Consider the following 24123-nt stretch of genomic DNA (forward strand, 5'->3'; position numbering starts at 1 on the left):
ACAACCACACATTCTAAATGGACGACCATCGCATGGTGACAATCATCTCACTAATCACTATTTGATTGGATGCACGTAACCATCTGCCACTTATTCAAGAGATTCTAGACCTAACCAAAAATGATGTATTAACTCGGCTCCAAATCCAAGCATTCACGCACACACATGGAACAAAAAACAGCTACCTCCAACAACGTCTTAATTGACCCAAGCAACGGTTTCAACCGCGCTACCAGAACATTCCACAGCCTAAAACCCCCTCTCCGCCTCCCTCCTCCACATGCCACCGTCTCTGCACCATCATACGTTCTCTCTCTCCGTCGCAACTCACCCTGGTCCGACTCCGTCACCGCTCTCATCGACTCTGACACCGGCCGCCACCTCTCGTACGCCGATTTCATCCGCCGTTCGGAAACCCTAGCTGCCAACCTTACATCCCTCTTCGCACTCTCCAAAAATGACACCGCTCTGGTCCTCTCTCCGAATCTCCTCCACGTTCCTATCCTCCACTTCGCGCTCCTCTCCCTCGGCGTCGTTGTTTCGCCGGTAAATCCACTTGCCACGCGCTCTGATCTCACGCGCATCATCCGCCTTAGCAAACCTACCATCGCATTCGCCACGTCATCAGCGGCTAACAACCTTCCCAATGAGTTCCGTCACGGAACCGTCCTCATCGACTCGCCCGAGTTCGAATCGCTCATGACAGCGAGTCGACCCGGCGCCAAACTCGAACAAGTGGAGGTGAGTCAGTCTGACGTGGCAGCTATTCTTTACTCTTCAGGAACCACAGGGAATGTGAAGGGAGTGATGCTGACTCACCGGAACCTGATTGCAATGGCAGGGGTATACGACGTCGTTCGGGCGCAGAGGGAGAAGCCCGCGGTGTTCCTATATACGGTGCCGTTTTTCCACGTGTTCGGGTTCACGCTCTCGCTGAGGGCGGTGGTTCTGTTGGAAACGGTGGTGTTAATGGAGAGATTCGGGTTGAGGAGGATGATGGAGGCGATAGAGAGGTTTCGAGTTACGCACATGGCGGCGGTGCCGTCAATAATGGTAGCGATGATGAAAGACGACCTGACGGCGGCTTATGATTTAAGGTCGTTGGAATGCGTCTCTTGCGGCGGGGCTCCTCTCGGAAAGGATACCGCCGCGGCGTTCAAAACAAAGTTTCCCAAAGTGTTAATCTTGCAGGTTAGGGAGTTCTTAAAGTGTTTCTTACTCTTTTTTTTTTATATATATTTAACCTGTTAGGAATTTTGTTTTTTCTTCCCTTTTTTTTGTGTGTACATACTACATATATAGTCATGAAACTATAAACCATCAACACTTAAAAAGGAAAATGCTAGGGACAATAATTTTGTTAAATAATATGAACAATCACCAATCAAATTAAAATACATTACATCTCTAAATTAATTTTTTAAATTTTAATATTAAAATAATCATTCGTATACTAATAAAATAAACATTTAATATATTTATTATTTACATTATTTAATATTTTTATTATTTACCTATAGTTTTCCAACACTTAAACAGGGATATTGCACTAAAAAGTTTAGAAATACCAAAATATTTCATGTCTTTATTATTAGCTGCTATAAAAGTTTTTATAAAATTAAAAGGTTGCCTAATTTGTACTTTCCCTCAAGATTCGCATTGGTATTCTCTGTCTCTCTCTCCTCCCACTAGCCAGAATCTTTAAATCCATTTTAAATTTGAAGTTATATTGTAAATCTTCTTTGTCGCGGCAACTGGCAAGAATAACTTAAAAATGAAAAATGAATAGGAAAACAGTAACACGTACTTCCTTACTTAGAAGTTAGAATAGTTCATCTTATATCGAAGAAGGAAATATTGCAGGGATACGGTCTAACGGAGTCAACGGCAGGGGTTGCCCGAACAACGAATCCGGAGGAGGCAAGCCGATCAAGGACAACAGGTAAGCTGGTGTCAGGTGTTGAGGCTAAAATTGTAAATCCAGACACAGGGGAGCCCATGTTTCCTGGTGATCAAGGGGAACTTTGGCTCAGAGGACCTTCAATTATGAAAGGTATTCCATTAATAATACTTCTACCTAACAACTATTATAGGATAAAAATTTTAAAGTGATACTTATTAGCTAAATATTTTATTAATATTTAGTGTAGCTATTCTGTACCCAAAAAAAAATTGTTCCCCTACGGGAAACATGTGCGAATCTAGTATAGGAGAATAATGGAAAGAAGACTGAAAGCATTCTTGAATTGTGTATGTGTTGAAAACCTATGCCACAAGTATAGTATGCATTTTGTCTCGTACTAACATGTTTCTTCTGTTGGAGCGTTTAGAAAAGCTAAAATATTATATTTATTTAACTAATTATTTATCTATTATTTATTACATATATAATAGTTTAGCTAAAATGTGAACAAAGAAGTTTATAAAAGGAGAAATTACTACAATATGTACAAAATGGTGTGTTATATTATTTCTTGATATTTAACAATTGAGCTCAATTTGGTTAAATTATTACAATTAGATTCTTTTATAAGTTACTTTTTCTTTTCTTTTCTTTTCTGATAAAGAAGTATTTTAGTTGTTCTAAATTGAGAATTTATTTAAATAAAATTATAAAAATAAGTTGAAAACACAAAATTGTCATGATCTTTTTATCCAAATTTTTAATATCGTAAGTTAGTCAGCACATTAAGTTATAGATCACATCTGAGTATACATATTTAAAATAATCAAGTTAGTTTAATATAACAAAATTAGTTATGACTAGGTAGCATTATTCCAAGTCTTATTATTTAACTTGATTGAACTTAATTAACAAAAAGATTTGAATATGTAGCATTACTCATAAATTATTATGAAAATATGAGTCCATCTCTCTATGCGATTTGGATTGGAATTATCCGTTGTTTTTTAAAATTTAGTTGATTTATTTAAGAGAATGAATTTTTCTTTTCTTGACTTCATCATTTTTTTTAATAATACCACGAGTCTTATTTCTTTAGATACATATTTAATCAATATTGTAACATTTTTTTAAGAAAATGATAATTATAATATAACAATCAAACTCATTAATTTGAGCTATTATTATTCTCCCTTCAATGCTTTCAAGATGTAGGGTCGTCTTTGAAATCTAAAATATCTTATAACCATCAAACTGATTCATGAAACTATATATTTTTGAACTTGAGTTTTAGTATTGGATTTAGAGAAACAGTCCAAAACATTTTTCTTATTTTATTTTATTTTATTGGGAGCAGGTTATGTTGGTGACGCAGAAGCAACTTTAGCAAGCTTGGTGGATGGCTGGTTAAGGACTGGGGACCTCTGCTATTTCGATGAAGAGGGTTTCCTCTATGTCGTTGACAGGTTGAAAGAGTTGATCAAATATAAAGGCTACCAGGTAAACTATTTCCCTTTCTTGCTTCCAAAAGTTTTTCCCTTAAAATAATATCACTTTGCCACTACTGTTAAATTAATATGACTAGTGCATAGTAGTGAAACATTACCGATCATAATGTTCGTCCTGTAAATAAATTATAGTGTTTATTTTCTAACTACTATTGGAAGATGAATAAATTATGATATATATGTGTGTGTTTAATTATTCTAATTTATCTCTTATGTCTTAAGAATTGGGTGGTTATTACTTATTTCTAAATGTGATAGGGTGTATTACAAGTATTGCAAGTATTGCATCTTTTAAGAGATATAATTTTTAAATAATTTATATGTGTGAGATATTTTTCACATCTTAAACTAATTTTTGGGGTTAATTAAGCACATTTACTTTCAAAATGGTATAATAGCCTATTTAATTCAATGTTATTCAGTTATTGCACTATTCAGTATTCACACACAAAAGTATTTGAAAATTGCAAAGAAATACAAAATTGAGGTCTTATCAAAATCATCATCCACTTTTAATATCAAGATGATATAAACTAATTTTTAAATAATACCAATATACCGTTAATTTAATTTTGATAATAATGAAACAAAAATTTATTACATATGTTCATTTATTTAAGAATAATTTATCTATTCATTCAATTCTAAGCATTACCAATATTTATTTATTACTTTTGTTAGTATGTGTTTTTTAGTTTCGATCAGATCATTATTTTAAAACGAAGTGAATATTTTAATAATAAATCTTAGTTACAAATCTGAAGGACCTTTACACTGTCATGATTAATTTGTGATACTTGATTGTACATTGCAGGTGGCCCCTGCAGAATTAGAACAAGTGCTCCATTCGCACCCTGAGATAAGCGATGCGGCAGTTATTCCGTAAGATTACTACGATGAAATCTAAACTCTTAAAACAACACTTATTTTTAAAGTTCATTTAATGGAATAATGGTTGATTCCATTAAATAATTCAACAGTATAACAATAATTTTTAATCGATTATTACTTACTGTAATTCAAGATAAATCTGTTTTCATTTTTTCGTATATGAACACAAAGCATTTAGAAAAAAGGACTGTAATTGTAAGGGGCATTAGGATTAGTAGTTCAGATTTACCATAATAATAATATTTATACATCGTTTTTCATTCATAGATATCCTGATGAAGAAGCTGGTCAAGTCCCCATGGCCTTTGTGGTAAGAAAGCCCCAAAGTTCCCTTGGTGAAGCAGAAATAATTGAATTTGTTGCTAAACAGGTACTTTATCCATTTTTCCATATTCAATTAACCGATCATAAAAGATAGATATTATGATATTATAATATAGAATGACTACGTATTTATATTTATAATCAAATTTTATAAACAATATAATCAAATTTCTAATTATTACTATCAAATTATATTTATATTTATAATTAAAATTAAAATATAAAATACCATGGTGGTTAATTTATAATGTTTATTTCTTAGGAATTTTTTTATTATATTAAAATGAAATTTATATGATATATTTTATAGTATTAAACTATTGATCATATACTCGACCCCACTTAATAGAATAAGATTTAGCTAGTGTTGATATTGAAATGGAAATTGTAAATCTTATTTCTGGGTGCTTTGCCTTGTTGCAGGTTGCACCATACAAGAAAATAAGACGTGTAACATTTGTTGACTCCATACCAAAGAATGCAGTGGGGAAAATTCTAAGGAAAGATTTAAATAAAATTGCTCTTGAAAGATATATCTCTAGGCTATAAATATACTTCAGTTCGTTTTATTTTATTTCTTTGGGTGGGGTTGTAATTCTAGGTTTTTTAGTTTTTTACTACTTAAATGTCATATTTTGCAAGAATAATAGTATAATTATTAAGCTCAATAAATGGTTAATCATTTAGCCATTAACAATGAAAAGCAAAAGAATAATCAACTTCTCATACTTGCCCGGAAATGGCTCTTCAGATCAGACTCGGATAAGAACATAGCTAATTCCCTAAACTGAGCAAAATGGTCTGATATATGCTTGAGAAAATTATCTATATATGTAACAGACTAAATTGGTGGGGACTGAGCATATGAGAAAAGTAATACAATTTCCCACAAAGCAATACCCATGTAAGAGAAATGACGATGTTTATTATTCATACTCACGATTTGGAAGCAACTCTAATTTCATAAGTTAAAAAATTCACACTAAAAAGTTGCAAGAAATCATAACTAGTGAATCAAAGAAGGTTTCTTTAACCATGCCCTTTTGAGATTCAGAATACCATAGAACAGAATCATCTTCATAGAGTTGACTAACGTCCTTATGCACTCTCCTCTGGAGCTTCTCTCTTTTTGCCTTTCTTGGTTCCATCAGTATTCTGTTGTTGCTGTTCAGCCTTCTTCTGTGCTCGAACCATTGCACGCCTTTCTCGTGGCCGCATTTCTCGTACGCTTCTAGGAGGCATTACATAAGGTTCAAGTGGTCGATCACCAAACGGATGCTCACTGCCGGGGAAGATCCTCAGCTTTCGATCCCTATCCTACACCAATTAATCATAATGTAAAAAAAGAGGTCTGTGTATATACATATACATCAGAACCAAAGTGTAACAAAATGTAAAGAAAAATTAATTAACAATCAGAGCTATCTAAGAAAATGATTTTTTACAAGCCATTCATCTCTGAACATGTATGAGAATTACCTGATGATTTTTCTATAATTCATTTCAATTCAAATCAATTCTATTCCAAAATCTTTTTGTTCAAAACACACCAAAAACAGATGGAATAGAAGGCTGTGCTAGAACGGGAAACTAAAACAGATGGATTTTTGAGTTCAGGAATAGACCAGAGAGTAGAGTAATCAATGAATTCCAGGGGAAGAGTGAAATACAAGAGATCTTAGGCGAACTTATTAATATTAAGCAAAATTCAAAGTAAACATGTACAAACTCTGGCTCCGTACAAGTGTAATTAAATTCCATATTCACGATTTAAATTTTCAAAATTAAGGGTCAATGTTGCACTTACATCACGCAATTTGTTTCTAGGCAACATGCGCAAAACAGCTTTGCGAATGACTTCTGTAGGATCTTTGGCCATCTGATCCTTGAAAGTCCTTTCCTTGAGGTGGCCCACATACCTATACACCATTATGTCTGTATTAAGTTACATCATAATATTGTGAATTATGCAAGAATATTATGGGGCATAAGAAACTCCATAGCTAAAAAGCAAACATAATTGGGGACAACGGTTGTTGGACCATAGAAGATAAGCATATAGATAAAAATAAAATCATTTGATTTACAAGATGTCTAAAATAATTGATATTTCACCAATATTTAAACTAAAGTGCTTAAGGCACAACACTTGCCCTGTATGCCAGTAATAGACCTTGTCTGTAAGTTTTCTCCCAGTGACACAAACATCCTTTGCATTAAGCACAATGCACATATCTCCATCATCACGATTAGGTGTATAAGTTGGCTTATCCTTTCCCTGAACTACAGTAGCAATTTGAGATGCTAACCTCCCAAGAATCTACTCAAGGAACAAATTCATTAGTCAAATTATCTCATGAATTAAGATAAGTAAATTATTCAATAGCTGATCACTGATCAGTGGACAGAATCCAAATGTAGAAAGCTTGGACACCAATATTTAATGGGCATGCAGTCAACACAAATATTATATACTTGAACAAGACTCCAAGAGTTGAAAGACTCAGCTTGACAGTTGACACAATATTTTAAAATGATTATTTTAGCACCTCAAATATTGAAACGTTCAACACCATATACAATTTCAGATAAAAAACAATTTGGAGAGTGAACTCTGCCAATGAAATAGATTATGAATACAGACAAAAAGTAAGTTTAGTTAATCTTTATACAGACAAAAAGTAAGTTTAGTTAATCTTTATATGTACAAGGCTAGTTCTACAAAACATGTACCAGTATATGTTTTTTCAAAATTTGTCAGAATAACAAGTATTGCACATGCCTAGTTCAGTAATTCTACTAGTTATAGTATACGTTTTTACAAGAGGGGTTAAAGAACAGGTACCAGCACATGACAAACATAAAGAATGTTTCATATTTTTCTTTTATCTCTTTTTGTACAGGGGAGTGGTGAATATTGATTGTTTAACACCTATGAATTATGATTAGTTAAAGGTACAAAGATGTGAGACCCCGAGAAAACCTTCACTGTGACTTTAGCCATTTCTTTTTAACTAATTCACCTAATAAACTACCTTGAAATTCTCAACTTTTAATGTGTCATGATCTTATGAGGGAATCAATTACAATAATTTAGACAAACTATATTTATTTTTCTAAATTCCTTAAGCTAGCTTACTATATATATAGGGTTTACGATTAATATTTTCAAAATTGCAAAGATATTTAGATTCAATCTTATTTGTCATTTGGGATTTTCATGAGATCGAATTGACTTATTCTGTTGGATAACTTTCAATAAGGTATAAATCCAAGTCAAGATATGGAAATGCAACCCAAAAACTGAATGTTTGCAAAACATTTCATTGATCAAATGCTGAAATGCGGTGATATCAAATAATAACAAGCAAGCATCGCAAAGCAAAACAATCATATTCATCTTGGAACGACACAACACAACCTACCCTTTAAGCAAAAAACAAAGCGAGAAAATGCTCTGGCTAATTATTAGAATCCAAAATCAACAACACAATGTATAATGCGATCATACTCGCAGTTTGTATGAGGATTTCAACAGAATCAGAAAATATGAGAAACTGAACACTCACCTGTCCCTTGGCATCGAAAACCCGCCACCGGAGACCATCAAGATTAATGCGCCTTAATCCAGCCGCTGCTCTCTGATAATATTTAAACAAATAAATTCAATACTGAATTCAAAATAGGGTGGAATTTTCACAAACACTTGGCATGCATTTCGTGCCAACAATGATTTAAACAACCAAAGGAGATTTCAGAATTACCTTCATGTTGAAAGCGTTAACCATCTTCATTTTGACCTCGGTTTCTTGTTTCGAACTTCCTCACAAAAATTTCACCGGTTCAGTTAACTTGAGAACAGAATAACACTACCTGATAGGAAAATGGTGAGTTGAGTGAGTAGCCGCAGTTTGAGAGAATGAGTGAGGATTTGAAAGTGGAACGAAAGCAAAGAAGTGGAGAGAGGCGAGACGGCGTGACGGTGACGGTGAGAAGCGACGCCGAGGGAGGGCGGGCAGAGACTGAGAGAGTGAGAGGGTGAGGCTTAGGGTTTCAAACAAGGGGTTCTGAAAATGGAACCGCATATCCAACCCCTCTAAACTGCTTCGAACCGGTTTGAACCGGGTTCAATATAAAAAAATTACAAAAAATAATATATAAAAGAAAATTAATATTGTTGTTTACATATCAATCATAATCATGTTGGGATTTTTTATTTAAGGTAAAAACTCAAGTGCAGTCGACTATACGTGAAGTTAACAGCTTAAAGTTGTTAGATGAAAATTTAGTCAAATCAGTTAAATCATCTAACGACTCTCAATTATCAACTTCACGTGAAGTCGATTGCACCTAAATTTCCACTTTTATTTAAATTAAATAATTATATAATTTACTGATATAAACAAACTGTGAAATAATTACTTAAATAAATAACGAATTACATGTTAGATACTAGAATTCAACATGAATATGAGCATATCTCGAATAATAAGACTTAGGACATTACACGGGGAAAATCTAGCATATCCAAGGTGTACCAAAATGTATTTTGAGAAATAGGTATTGAATATCCGAGATGCGTTTAAAAACTGATTTGGATCATAACACCTGAAATACGGTCAAAACAGGAATTAAAGTCACAATACCTGAATACGTACAAATATAATCTCAGATAAATTTTAAATTAGACCAAAATTAAAAAATAACTTTAAATTTATATTTTTTTGAATAAAATTAATTAAATTGATAAATAAAAATTAAATAAATACTATTTAAATCGTAATAAATTATACTAATTTTAAAAATAATAAATTAATAGACAGTTAAAATTTGAATATGTTAAGTGTTAATCTAATTCTTCTCTAAATTTATTGGCACCTAGAATTAAGGTAAAATTAATAACTACTTCTAATTCTAATCATCCATTGTTCCTAATAACGTGTACACTTTTAATTTATAATTATTAAAAAATAAAAAATTAATATATGTTATTACTATTATTAATAAAAATTAATTTTACTTTAATTTTAGGTGCCAAAGGTTTGGAATAGAATTAGATTTAATATTAAACCGATTCAAATTTTAACTATCTACTAATTTTAATATTTTTAAAATTAGTATAATTTATTTAATTTTTATTCATTAATTTAATTAATTTTTATTCAAAAATATCAATTTAAAATTATTTTTAAATTTGGTCTAATTTAAAATTTACCTAAAATTATATTTGCACATATCTCGCATGATATGTCTCTAATTCCTGTTTTATCTGTATTTCCGGTGCTGTGACCCAAATCAACTTTTAAACACATTTCGGATACTCAATACTCATTTCTTGGCTTACAACATATTTCGAGTGCATTCTGAACGTATAATAGCCCAATACATAGAATACGCCTATAGTCACGTTGGACTCTTAGTACTTGAGATGTGGTATGTTATTTATTTAAGTAATTATACTGTAATTTATTTATATCGACAAATTATGTGATTATTTAATTTAAATAAAAAATTTTAATCATATTACGTGTATAAAAAAAATAATACATGTTAAAATATAAAATATAAATTAAAAATAATTAAATAACATATTTTTAATCATATACAAATATATAATGATTAATTTTTTTGTGCATATAATATTTTTATTTTACTAATATCATTTCACACATAATTATTTTGTATTGTATATTTGAATAAATTTGTAAAAAAAGTGACATTATCAAATAGAAGTAACAACATTCATTTTCATAAATATAAATTATATTTTTTTTTTCAATTTTTAAATGAATTGCTCGACCATAAGCGGAGAGTAAAGTACAAAAGCTCAACGAAACAAAACAAATTGAGCCAAGTAACAAAAATAACGAGTCCCAACCTTACAAAAACCACTTCAAACTCACACGCTAACACACACAAAAACCAAACAAAAACTTCTTACTCCATTAAAACAAAAGCCCAAAGTCTACAATACAAAAAAATATAAAAATTACAACTAACACACCATATCAAAGACATCAAAACGACTATTACTCCAAAGTCCAAATATGATCTACATGCACTACTTTTCGTTATATTGAGAATTTAGTTCCTAATTTTGCGCTACTCTTTGCTTTTTTTCTTTTTTTTTTTTATTGTATTGTGAATTGTATTGATATTTTCTTTCTCTTATTCGTTACATAAATATTTTATCACAATTTTTTATCACTGTATTATAAATTGAATTGAGAATCTAGTTTAATTTTGATGCACAAGTAATAAAAAATTATATTATCAACACATAAAAATCAAATATTATTTTAATAAGCTTAGATTTTTAGTGTAAAGAATTTTACACGTTTATCATTTTAAATTCATTTGTTTAGATGATTCTTTGAAAATTAGTTAATTTTATAAATGTAGCAATCGTATTGATTGCGTATGAAAATTATTCTATTTTTAATTTATCTAATTATTAGTTTTTTAAAATATTTATATTAGTATAATTACCTCGCGGTTACTGTACTTATATAGAATGGAGATAACTTTAATAAAAACACTAAAAATATCTTTTTTTAAGATATTTATACGTGTCATGTTATTATTGGATATCTTTATTAAACCGGTTAATAATTTATTTTTTAATAAATCAGAACAAAATTAGTTTATTATAGCAACAATAATAAACCCAATTATATACATTATAATTATTAGACCCGATTTGATCCGATCGAATTACATTATCTAAATCGAATATCTTTAAATTTTTTTGATAAAAAGACAATATATCTCTAACTTTTTGTTTTGCAGATATTTGAATCTCTAAAAATTTAAAAATACAATAGATCCCTAAAAAAATTGGGTTTATTATTATTGTTATAAAAAATCGATTTTATTCTAATTTGTTAATAAATTCAAAAATAATCAGTTCATTAATACGTCTAATAATAGTACGACACGTAAGCGATTTTATAAAAAGACGTTTTAAGCGTCTTTATAGAAACATCCCGTATAGGACAACTGTTTCTTCGGCATGCTTGGAATTTTGAATAGCTCAAGTCATTTTCATTCAAAGAAAACTTCAGCAAGGTTCGAGGAAACATGTTTTTGGATCTAGATTCTGAAGCTCGTTCACAGATCCATCTTTTCACAGCATGTCAACAGAGTTGTAAAATGGCTTGTAAATAACATGAAACACATATTATAGTAGTTGAATGAGTATGGTTGATGAGCAAAACCAAAGTTACTTTAATGTTAGTATCATACACTACGTGCTAAAATGGTTGAACTATACAAATGGATTTGGTACTCCACGTGTTCCAGTCTCCGCATTAACAATGCTCAACCAATCAAGTGGTGCAATCATTGTGTTCTGTTTTTTGTTGTGGTAACAATTCTCTTTGATGAAGAATGGTGATAATATATATCTATATATATATAGTTGAGAGGGGTCTTAGGCATGTTTGGTAGGATGTAACCAAACCCAAGTAATTTGTAGTGATTTTTTTTTTTGGAAGAAAAACTATTATTTAAAAAAATGGTCAAATGACACTTATAAATTGTAGATTACACATTAGATTTAAAATTATAGAGTATATACCCATTTTGGTCATGAAAGAATTTTAGATTTGACACTTTAGTTTTTAACTAAAATTAATTATTCGATTGGTCCATAACAATTAACTTCGTCAGTTACTTAGGTCCTTTACTCCTTTAATTCTAACGGAGGACAAAATAGTCCATGACAACTCTAACAGGGACAAAATGGTACCTGATCTCCTCTGTTCGGAAATGACACTGTTCTCTTCCAATTTTCATTATATCTCGTATAACACTAATAGTCTAACACTATAACTTCAAACTACACAATGCACACTCTATAAATTTAATGTTCACTAGAAAAAAAATTCTCAACTTGTTCTCAATCAATTCATACTCAGGAAACTAATGCCTATGTCTCTCAACTAATTGTCGTATTCTTCGATGGATCCCATGAATATAGACAGCAAGCCTGATTTGTTAAGACTCGTCGTCGTTGTTGCCATCTCCCTCCTCTTCTGCCCTAACCTCTCCATGACCATATTGTCCACCACTTCGATCGCTTCCTTCAGCTTCTTCTCTGAACCAATGTTCAGTAATCGCTTCAGTTTCCATATGAGCGGCAACGGCGACATTGCTCGTTGTAATAGCTTGGATGCGAGGTCGAAACTGTCTGCCAACTTGGACTCCAGAAAAGAAGGAATGAAGCACTCGATATCTATTTCAAATGAGAATTTGCATATGATGTCAAAGAAAAATCTTCTCATGATGTCCTAATGTCCAACAATCTATATTGCTTGCTGGAGAGTGGAGAAAGGCGTGCCCTTTGAGTAGTTGTGGAACTTGGTCTTGAGGATGTCGTGGACGTTGTCGGGGTTGGAGGTGATATTATCACAGACGTGAAAGTAGATATTTTTGGTGGGTGAAGTGCAGAGGAGGTGGATGTACTAGTCACAAAGATTTAGGAAGTGTGTAGTCCATGACATATTGAGGTAGGTGCGACACGTGTAACAATTACACCATGGCTTAATCTTGGAGTTAAAGAGGAGGAAGAAAAAGATGGAAAAGAAGACTGTGAAGGTGAAGAAGGAGAGTATGAATGTTAGGGTTATGCGAGATATGATCAAAATTGGAGAAGAATAGTGTCGTTTTCGAATAAATGGGTCAGGGATCATTTTGTCCATTGTTAGAGTTGTCAGGGATCATTTTGTTCCATGTTAAAGTTTTCATGGACCATTTTGTCTTCCGTTAGAGTTGACGGAGTCAAGGACCTAAGTGACTGATGGAATTAATTGTTAGGGACCAATCGAGTAATTAATTTTAGCTGGGGACTAAAATATCTGGTTTGAAATTCTTTGAGGACCAAAATAGGTATATACTCAAAACTAAATATAAAAATAGATAAATTTTATGTTGAAATATCATTTGAGAGGAGATACAGAATCTAATTATAAAGAATTTTATAAGACGGAAATAAAGATAAATCACAATCTATTTTATTTCTAATTTTACACAAAAAATATTGTAACCCAAAAAAGTATCATCTCTTCTTCTCTGAATAGATTTAAAGACTTTTTAAATCTGAAAATATTTTCATAGATAAAAAATTTTTCTGGTTGAATCTTTATCCAAATTTATAAAATCATATCTAAAACACTCATGAAAAAGACCAATACATTATAAAAGAAAGAGAATAACCACCAAATCTAGATTTCTTGAAAACAGAAAAAAGAGAACAAATAAAAAACAAACAACAACAAACAAATAGAGAAACTGAGCAAGAGGATACAGAGAAAGAGAGAAAGGTGGGTGAAAAAAGGAGTGGTGAAAAGATGTGGACCGCAAAAAAAAATGACCGTAGTGGTAAAAGTATGTTTGGCAAAAAGTAAGAATGACAAAGTAAAAAAAGAAGATGATAATAGATGGTTAAAGAGGAGAAAGAAAAGAAAAAAAAAAGAGACAAAAGGAAGATTTTTAAAGGAATAGAAGAGCAAAGGAGAGTAGTCGAAAAATAGAGAAAAATCACCAAAGTCCAAAATTGAGACTACAACGACAACCCTAAAAAAACTTTGTTTTTATTTTTTATTTTTTGCCAGAAGATTGAGAGTGGTTTTTACTAGATCTCCTCAAATAATTTGTTGTACTTCATCTAGCATAAATAACTTTCATTTATTATAAAAATTATTTTTTTATATTTATTTTTCTTCTCTCTATCTTTGGTGAGTTCCACCAAAAACGAGTTAAATCTCAATTTGGCCTCTGAAATTTGGCCTGATACTCAAAATAATCTCCACAATTTCGTTGACCTCAATTAGAACCTCCAAATTTATAATTGTGGCTCCAATTTGCCTCTGTGATCATCTCCGTCACCGGAATGTTGATCTAGCGTAATTGCATGACATGATGGACATTACTTAAACGACGGCGCATTGGTTTTTCACGCAAACCCTTTGGAAACCACGCAGTGTAAGAGTTTTCTTGATGTTTGTCAACTTATGATTGTTGTAGTGGAAAGAAAAAGAGTTTTAACCCACAAAAAATTAAAACAATGTGGTTTCTAAAGGATTTAGACACAAAATTTATGTGTCATTATTTAAATAGTGTCTACTATATCATGTAATTGCATCAAATTAATATTCTAGTGACAGAGATGATTGCAGAAACAAATTAAAATCATAATTACAAATTTAAAATTTTTAATTAGAATCAACATAATTGTAGGAGTCGTTTTAAACATCAGAATAAATTCCAGATATAGTTAGTACTGGGAGTATATACATGTACTATAGATATCCTAAAGCATAGTAGCTATTAGTGGCTTTTAGGACATTATCTTCAGAGTTCGGTTGCCTTTAGTGCTTGTTTTGCGGCTATTTATTATTGTCATGTACAGTTATATGATATTTTATTAGTGAGAGTGGGAAATAAAATCTTTTTCTTGAAAGTAAGAGCCTAGTTTTATCAATGTCGACTAATAGTTGTGTTTGTCTTTTCCAACCATTATCGAATCAGGCTACTTTTCAGTTTTGACTACTTTATTTATTTCTATATTTGTTTAGTTGCATGGGAACTTGGAATTGTATTGTGAATTTGTAATGTATGATGTTTATGCTAGTTCCTATTATGAAGGATGGAGCTATCAAGTTTTTAACGCGTGATTAATATAGGATTAGCCGATTAATTAGGTTGTAGTATGTGATTTTTCTTTTTTCCCTTTTACACAATATAATGGAAGAATAGGGACAGTGGTTAATCTTCTAATGATATTTGTTTAGTGCGAAATATTAAATCCTCAATTTTTCATTTTTTTTAATTAAATCTAATAACAAAATTAAATTTATATACATACATTTATATTTTTGTTTTTATTTTTTTTTTCTCCCTTTTCATTATCATGATCATCATCACCATCTTTTTTTCTTGTATCACTCTTTCTTTTTTCTTTCTTCTTTCTTCTTTTTTCTTTTTTTTTTTATTTTTTAATTTGATTTTTTTCTCTTTTTTTTTCGGCTTCCTCTTTCCTCATTATTATCTTTTTTTTTTTAAATTCAATATTACACAATTAATTTAACGATAAAAAAACAAAAATTTTAGATTAATGACGCAAAAGATCTATTGAAAACAACACCAAAATTCTGTATAAATGACGGAACAATTTTTAAGAGAATAACAAATCTAAAATTTTAACTCATTCAACCAATAAAATAAATGTATTTTGGAATAAAAAAAGCAACAATTTGTTACAAATGATACATAAATGACTAGACATCTTATATATGAGTTTAATACAACTCACTGATAAGAAAAAAAGGTTAAAAATTTGTGTGTCACAGTTAAAAAATTTTAGTATTAATTAATTAAAAAACTTTATGCATCACAGTTAAAAAGTTTTTGTGCTATTTTTCTAATAAATTGTACACAAATCCAAATTCTCATTCTTCTTCTTCTTCCTCATTGTCTTTTCTTCTTTTTCTTCTTGTTTTACATTTTCATAATTCTTCTTATTCCACCTACTTAACAAAATCACGTGTCATGGTTAAAAAATTTCGATCCTATTTCTAATAAATTCAAAACTTTTTCTCCTCCTCCTCCTCATCCTCCTCCTCTTCTTTATCCTCCTCCTCCTCATGTTCATCATCATCTTCATCTTGTTTCACACTCATAATTTTTTTTATTTCACCCTCTTAACAAGAACTTGTGTTATGGGTTAAAAATTTTGATGTCAAAATTAAGAAACATCTCGTGTCATAATTAAAAAATTTCAGTGCTATTTTCTGGATAAATTCTGTAAAATTTAAAACTCTGCATCCTATTATTTTTCTTTATCATTATTTTTTTTCTTTTTCTTCTTCACCTTCTCCTTTTTGTTTCACCCTTTTATCAAGAATAAAAACAAGAAATAGAGAAAAAATATCAAAAATAAAAAATACTACAACAACTACGAAGAGGAGGAGAAAAAAAATGCAATAACAACCACAGCAACAAAAAGAATGACAATGAAAAAGAAAGGCGCAAAGAAAAAAAGCGTGTAATTCACGTACACGTTGTGTGAGTAATTTTTGTTAGATTTAGATTAACTTGATTAGACTTAATTGACAAAAATGTTTAAATATATAGCAGAACTGTATTTTAATTGTATAAAAATGTTGTTATCTAATTTCAAAGACGATCACCACAATAATATTTATTTATTAGAGAAAAATACTAAAAAAGTTTAAAATAGATAAAAATTACATACCAAATTTTATAAATATCAAACTATATTCTAAAGTCTATTTTTTATGAATAAAAATGTACCTACACAATTTTTGACAACCCACCAAAGCATGAGTAAAATCACAAAAGAATATTGTAATATAAACATTGATTTGAAGAGAATAAACTATTATTTTTATTCATAAATATATTGAATATTGGGCAAAGTACGTAAATAAATAAATTGATCAAACCCTTTACCCAAATACACAAAAATGATATTCCTTACTTGATTGTGCAATTTGACACTTCTATGTAAACCGTGGGAAGCTACCACGGTTTACAATTTTAACATAAATCGTGGCAACCTATCACGGTTTATGAATTGTGTGATTTGTGTGTAAACCGTGGCAAGCTACCACGGTTTATGAAGGGAGAATGTTTAACATAAACCGTGGCAAGCTCCCACGGTTTATGAAGGAAAAAATTTGATAGTAAACCCTTGTAGGTTACAACGGTTTAGGAACACCAAAATTATATATATATGTGGGTGACATTCTACTTGCAAAAAAGATCATTCTCACAATGGCAAGTGAGGAGGAGAGTGTTCTTGCCTTAGTGCATTGCTCTGGGAAAATTAAAAAAAGCAAAAGCCATGGTGTGAAGTTCACAGACAAAGAACCATTGAGTGTGTTCATCAGTTCGTCAAGCACTTTGTTAGATCTAAAGAACAGCATCTTGCAGAAGCTTGGCGTCTTTGGTATGAAGTGGGTGAAGAAGCTATTCTACAAGATTCCCATCGCAGTTGTCTTGACGGGTGTTCAGTATGATACCTTTGTGCTAGCGGCTGATGAAGATATTAGGGTTCTGTTCCATTGTGTTAGGAGTTTTCCAGAGATCCGAATTCACGAGTTATTTGCGAAGTTGGAGGTTGGTGTCGATAGTTCTGGGGCATCAGCTCCATTTCATAGCTCGACTGCCGCGGGAGGTGCGTCTAGTTCGATGCCTGCGGTCAGACCGTATCTTCCGCCGATGGGTTCCCCTACGTTCACGGCTGATTTAGAGCGAACAGTGGTTGTTGGTTCTGTATAGTTGGAGAATGAAGGAATATTTGAGCAGCCTGATGTCGTTGGCACTGGTGGTGGCCAGTTACCTTATATGGAAGGCTTTGGTGAACCTGATAGAGTAGAGAATGCAATGTGTGACGATGACTCTGACCAGGAGCCTGTCGATATCATTGGGGACAGCGATGACGACACAGGTGCCAATCCACATGCGCAGCATGGGCCTTCAAGTTCTGCTTCTCAACAGTACCCTCTACACTTCTCCACACTAAACTTGGAGGTTCTTGGTCAACAGGAGGACGGTGGTAACACGGACGGGGCCTCTTCTACAGAATTTCAGATTGGGCAATCTTTCCAGAATAAAGATGAGGCTGTGCTGAGTGTGAAGGACTATAGCATCCGACGAGGTGTTGAGTACAGAGTCATCGAATCAGATCATCTAAAGTATCATGGAAAATGCAAGCAATTCGGCAAAGGTTGTACTTGGTTGATTCGCGTTGCGCTGCGTGCACGAAAGGGCACTTGGGAGGTTAGGAGGTACTACGGGCCACACACATGCTTGGCAACCTCTATTTCCAGTGATCACCGTCAGCTGGATTACCACGTTATCTGTGCAAGGATTCTTCCGTTGGTTAAGACTGATGCTGCAGTTACGGTAAAGGTACTGCAACAAGCTACAGAAGCCGATTATGGTTTCAGGCCTAGTTACAGGAAGGTTTGGATGGCGAAGCAGAAGGCAGTGACACAAATATATGGAGATTGGGAAGAGTCGTACGCGGAGTTGCCACGTTGGATGCTAGGAGTACAGTCAACAATGGCCGAAACAATAACCGCGTTGAAGACCTCTCCTGTTCGGCTTCGTGGTGAGGTTGATGAGTCGACGGTGTACTTTCACCGATTATTCTAGACATTCCCACCCTGTATCGAGGCATTCCGTCATTGCAAGCCCCTCGTCAGTATTGACGGTACCCACTTGTATGGCAAGTATGGAGGGACACTGCTGTTGGCGATTGCGCAGGATAAGAACTCCAACATCCTCCCCATTGCATTCGCCCTTGTGGAAGGAGAAAATGCAGAGTTATGGTCATTCTTCTTGTCCAACCTACGAGAACATGTGACTCCTCAGGAGGGTATCCTTGTAATCTCTGACAGGCATAACGGGATCAAGGCAGCACTTGAGGCACCTGAGATTGGGTGGCTGCCGCCTCGTGCATTCCGAGTGTACTGTATTCGGCATGTGGCAGCGAATTTTGCCCTAACTTTCAAAGGTAAAGATTCAAGGAGGATGTTAGTGAATGCTGCCTACGCAAAGACTGAAGCAGAGTTTTATTACTGGTTTGACATCATGCGCATTGAGAATCCAGCAATGTGTGAATGGGCCAATCGGTTGGAGTACGACAAATGGACCCAACATGAGAATAGTGGTAGACGGTTCGGGCACATGACAACCAACATCAGTGAATGTGTGAACTCGGTGCTAAAGAGAACTCGAAACCTCCCGGTCACATCGTTGGTTCAGTCAACTTACGGGAGGCTTGCTCAGCTTTTTGTGGTACGGGGACAAACAGCAGAGGCACAACTCGGATCTGGTAATGAATTTTGCCAGGCATTGGCCAAGGCAATTGATCAGAATCTAAGAGACTCAAGGTGCTTCACTGTCACGTTATACGACAGGCATCAATCGGAGTACACCGTGGCCGAGACAACACCAACCGGGCGCTTCTCGCTGGGTAGCTATAGAGTTTCCCTTAAAGATCACAGATGCGACTGTGGCCACTTTCAGGCGCTGCATTATCCTTGTTGCCACGCCATTGCATGTTGCGCCTACTCCCGCCTTAATTGGGCGTCATATGTTCACGAGGTCTATCGTATGAGTGAAGTTTTCAACGTTTACAAGCAGGGTTTTGTTCCGCCTATCCCGGAAGGCCTATGGCCTCCATATGCTGGGCCAACCATCATTCCTGATCCTAACATGAGGTGTGCAAAGGAAGGTCGTCCAAGGGCAACCAGGATCCGTGGTAGTATGGATCAGTCTCTGGAGAACCAGCCAAAGCGCTGTGGGCTATGCCGTCAGGCTGAGCATACGCGGAGGAACTGTGACCAGCGAAGACATACTACCGGGGGAGATGCGTAGATCTCATTACCTTGTTGTTTTAGTTGTTTTATTAACTGTTCAGTTGAGTTATGTATGGTTGGTTAAGTATATGAATGTCACCATGTTGATTTTCTGCATTAATTTCATATGAATAAAATCCGTTTATTTTAGATGTTTGATTGCATCAATGTGGTATCATTTAGACTGCGCATGATAACTGTGATGGAAATAATGTATATCTTAGAATCTCAAACCGCTTAAACTATCAAATACATAGCAGATAACATATCATTTAAACTATCAAATTTTTTCCTTCATAAACCGTGGGAGTTTGCCACGGTTTATGTTAAACATTCTCTCTTCATAAACCGTGGTAGCTTGCCACGGTTTACACACAAATCACACAATTCATAAACCGTGGTAGATTGTCACGGTTTATGTTAAAATTGTAAACCGTGATAGCTTCCCACGGTTTACATAAAAGTGTCACATTGCACAATCAGGTAAGGAATATCAGTTTTGTGTATTTGGATAAAGGGTTTAATCAATTTATTTATTTACGTACTTTGTCCTTGAATATTGATAAATCAATTCAAAAAATTATGAAATCTAACCTTGTATTTAAAAGAATTAATTTTAATTGACAAAGTTATTTAAATATATATTTTTATTTGAAAATGTAAAATATAAAGAGAGAAATTGTTCTATTTTCTAAAAGATCATATGAATTGGGAGTATCAATGCTTTTTCATTTTTAAACTTTATTCACCATAGTTTCTCTTATCATTTTGTTTAACCTTTTCTCCATTAACTAAATTCTTTTTAAAGCGGAACAAAGTACAAGAAAGTAAAGTAAAGCAAAACACTCAGAACTTTGGTGGGATTCTAAGAAGAACGTGGTGTTGTCAAGTGTCATATATATAACGACAGCCTGTCTATTGCATAATGGTGGGTCCTTTCTTCTCGCCGTTTATACGGGAAATTAATATTTCTACTTATTTACTATTGTACCCCTAATTTCCTTTTTAAGGTCCTGGATCTTCCATATGATTGGCAACATGGTATAGTCAAATTCCTTTTTTCTAGCTATCATGATTATTATTGGCCCAAAATATGAGAGGAGAACGTAACTAACGACAACATAGATGATTATGTAATTATTGACTTCATCTTAAGCCCTTTCCTTCTTCATGCTACGGATTTTGGTAAAATTTTTATTTTTTAAAAATAAAAGTTGTAGTATATATATTTAATAAATTAAATTAAAAATAATTTTTAATAAACATAAGTAAAAATAAATATTTAATAAAATAATTTTTTAAATTTAAAAATACTATAATACACATCAGGTGTTTTTAAATTTAAAATAAAAAATATTATAATGAATTTTAAAATTTAAATATTAATTAATGTATAAAATTATATTAAATTTTTAATTTTAATAAATACAAGTTAATTTTAAAATTTTTTTAGATATTTTAAAAAATACTCTTAACTTATAAAAATTATAAATATAAGCACATAATAATAAAAATACAAAATACCTCTTTAAAAAATTTTACGAAATCAAACCTAAAGATATTAATTTTAGTAGTCATTTATCTTATTTTTAATGATAATAAAAATAGTTGTAAATATATTTATCTACAGTTACATACTAATCATCTTATATTTTATTACTAAAATATTTTAATAATAATTATATAATTACCGATAAAAATATTTTTGCCCATAAAAAAAATATATAACTATTATAATATAATAATAATAACAAATATATAATCTATCTATTCTATTATATAAAAATCGAATTTTTACACTTAATGATGGAGTTGGTATGACATGCTTCTGAGAATATTTCCTAATTTATTTTTTTTAACTCATTAAATTTAATTTATTATGATAAATTAATTATATCAACTAATTAATTTGATTAGATATTTAAATATCACATAATTTATTATAATTTATATCAATCAATTATTATCAATTACTTTAATTCATTATTTGATAAGAAACATAACAGAATAGATGATTTATTACTTATTCTAAAATCGAAATAAATAGGTTCGATTTACAATGTGTGACACAACATTATATAAATTGAAGCTAATGAATTTAATTTTTATATATATAGGGCCAATGTTATAAGTCGAATTGAATATTCGAATTAGCAATAGTTTTACCTATATAAATATGATCAGAACGTTAAATCCTCATCAAAGTGGAATTCATAATGACTAGTGAGGATAAGTTTTTAGTTTTGTGCACTATAAAAGAATTATTAAGGAAAAAAAACTCAAGAGGAAAAAAAATTTACTGATAAAAATCCGTTGAGTATTTTTATCAAATTTTCTACGAATTTTGTTAAGTTTCAGAATACTATAATCTAAAAACTAGGACTGCATGGCATGAAATGGGTGGAGAAGTTATTTTTATAGAATTTCGATTTCTGTTGTACGAGATGGTGGGAAGTACAACTCCTTTGTGATAGCTAGTGACGAAGATTTGCAAGTTTTGTTTCACTGTCATTGTCAATTTTCTGAGGTGAGGACCCATAAGCTATTGGCCAAGTTTGGAGATGTGGTCTGTAGTTCAGGATGATCAAACCAGAATCCTTAATCTATAGCAATGCCATAAACTTTTAGTTCAATGCCTGTTGGTGCCTCTTCATTTGTGCATGTCATTGCACCTGAGACAGTTTTGGTGGCATCTCTATCCTTCGCAATTCATCTAAACCGTGATGGTGATGGACAAATAGGTGATAATCGACCTTTTAGTCAGCTTATTATTGTGATGATTGGTACTCTTGTTATGATTCTGATTTTCGGAGAAGGTGGAGAATCAGATGGTGTCGAAGATGTACTGCGGGATGATGATGATGTGGAGCCCGCCACGATTAATGAGGATAGCAATGATGATTTAGGGAGGAGTATTCCAGTTAGGGGTGGAGGAACATCTAGTTTGGAAACTCAACAATACCTCCCGCACTTTTCGACTTTAGACTTGGAAGCCATGACACAGCAGGAGTTACCGAATGTAGCATCTAAATTTGGGGCCAAAGATATATAGAATACAAGAGGTATAGTTGAGTTCCAAGTTGGTCAGTAATTTCAGAATAAAGAGGAAGTTGTCTTAAGCGTGAAGACTTATAGCATCTGCCGTGGGGTTGAGTACAGAGTGTTGGAATCTAATCGTGTCAAGTACTATGGAAAGTGTAAGGAGTTTATCAATGGTTGCACATGGTTGATTCGGATCACTCTTCGCCAGCAGAAGGGTAGTTGCAAGGTAAGATGGTATAATAGACCTCATACATGTATGCCCACGTTGATATCTAGTGATCACAGGATGCTTGATTATCATGTTATATCTACTTTCATGCTACCTATGATAAGAGCTGATGTTGCCATGTCGATCAAGGTACTACAGAATGTGACATAGGCACATTCCAAATTTAGACCGACTTACAGGAAGGTTTGGTTAGCTAAGCAGAAGGTTGTTTCACAGATTTAAGAGGATTAGGAAGAGTCATATAATGAGTTAGCGAGAAGGATATTTGGTGTGCAGATAATGATGCCAGGTAGTGTTGCAGTATTGAAAACGAGCCCTGTATGATTTGGTGGGCAAGTCGATGAGTCATCAGCTTATTTTTGTCGGCTATTTTGGACATTCTCACAATGTATTAAGACCTTTAGGTATTGTAAGTCATTGATTAGTATTGATGGCACCCACTTGTATAGTAAATATGGGGTACATTGATGGTTACGATTACTTTGGATAGAAATTCTAACATCATTCTCATTACATTCGCACTTGTAGATGGACCAGGATGTGCCAGGGGAGTTGCAACAACTATCGAGGGGAGAATCCCACCCAATGCAAATGTGTCATCCAAAAGTTCAGATGGAGACTCGTTCAAATTCACATCTAAGTATTTTGGGGTCAGGCGAGCTGAGACCTACAACGCTCCAAATCATCCTCTTGTATGGTCATTCTAATTTCATCAAGGAAGCGTAACCCTCCGAACTCCGCATCAAGGCCCTCACTGCCAAGCAAGTCTGAAAGTAGCTCACCTAAACTAATGTATGTCTGCCTCTCATACACCGCCATGTCACTACTAAACCC

At 32.8% G+C, this 24123-nt stretch overlaps 3 protein-coding genes across 3 annotated transcripts; 2 read left to right on the forward strand and 1 right to left on the reverse strand.

Moving 5' to 3' along the window:
* The first annotated feature begins 29 nt into the window (after positions 1–29).
* LOC130954084 (4-coumarate--CoA ligase-like 9) lies at positions 30–5377 on the forward strand. The gene is made up of 6 exons (XM_057880818.1): positions 30–1191; positions 1864–2053; positions 3261–3403; positions 4226–4293; positions 4570–4672; positions 5050–5377. The coding sequence occupies exons 1-6, from the start codon at positions 166–168 to the stop codon at positions 5173–5175; spliced, it is 1656 nt and encodes a 551-aa protein (XP_057736801.1). The 5' UTR covers positions 30–165; the 3' UTR covers positions 5176–5377.
* Positions 5378–5508: 131 nt separating this feature from the next.
* LOC130954085 (uncharacterized) lies at positions 5509–8692 on the reverse strand. Its single transcript, XM_057880819.1, has 5 exons — positions 8391–8692; positions 8196–8267; positions 6780–6946; positions 6434–6545; positions 5509–5943 (listed from the first exon to the last, which is right to left on the reverse strand). The coding sequence occupies exons 1-5, from the start codon at positions 8418–8420 to the stop codon at positions 5725–5727; spliced, it is 600 nt and encodes a 199-aa protein (XP_057736802.1). The 5' UTR covers positions 8421–8692; the 3' UTR covers positions 5509–5724.
* A 13958-nt stretch (positions 8693–22650) lies between these two features.
* On the forward strand, positions 22651–23439 carry LOC130957750 (uncharacterized). The gene is made up of 2 exons (XM_057884596.1): positions 22651–23037; positions 23116–23439. Exons 1-2 carry the CDS (start codon positions 22651–22653, stop codon positions 23437–23439), a joined length of 711 nt encoding a protein of 236 aa, XP_057740579.1.
* The last annotated feature ends 684 nt before the right edge of the window (positions 23440–24123 follow it).

This window comes from Arachis stenosperma, chromosome 10 (genome assembly GCF_014773155.1).
Source record: "Arachis stenosperma cultivar V10309 chromosome 10, arast.V10309.gnm1.PFL2, whole genome shotgun sequence".
Lineage (NCBI taxonomy): Eukaryota > Viridiplantae > Streptophyta > Magnoliopsida > Fabales > Fabaceae > Arachis > Arachis stenosperma.

Bases quoted from the DNA above. Each gene is read 5' to 3' on its own strand.
- LOC130957750 (XM_057884596.1), top strand. From the start codon at position 22,651: ATGCCTGTTGGTGCCTCTTCATTTGTGCATGTCATTGCACCTGAGACA. The intron at 23,038-23,115 runs GTAGCATCTAAA...CAGTAATTTCAG, and splicing joins CACAGCAGGAGTTACCGAAT to AATAAAGAGGAAGTTGTCTT.
- LOC130954084 (XM_057880818.1), top strand. From the start codon at position 166: ATGGAACAAAAAACAGCTACCTCCAACAACGTCTTAATTGACCCAAGC. The intron at 3,404-4,225 runs GTAAACTATTTC...TGTACATTGCAG, and splicing joins TCAAATATAAAGGCTACCAG to GTGGCCCCTGCAGAATTAGA. The intron at 4,673-5,049 runs GTACTTTATCCA...GCCTTGTTGCAG, and splicing joins TTGAATTTGTTGCTAAACAG to GTTGCACCATACAAGAAAAT.
- LOC130954085 (XM_057880819.1), bottom strand. From the start codon at position 8,420: ATGAAGATGGTTAACGCTTTCAACATGAAG. The intron at 6,947-8,195 runs GTGAGTGTTCAG...TTCCTTGAGTAG, and splicing joins TTTTCGATGCCAAGGGACAG to ATTCTTGGGAGGTTAGCATC. The intron at 5,944-6,433 runs GTAAGTGCAACA...TAATTGGTGTAG, and splicing joins CTAGAAACAAATTGCGTGAT to GATAGGGATCGAAAGCTGAG.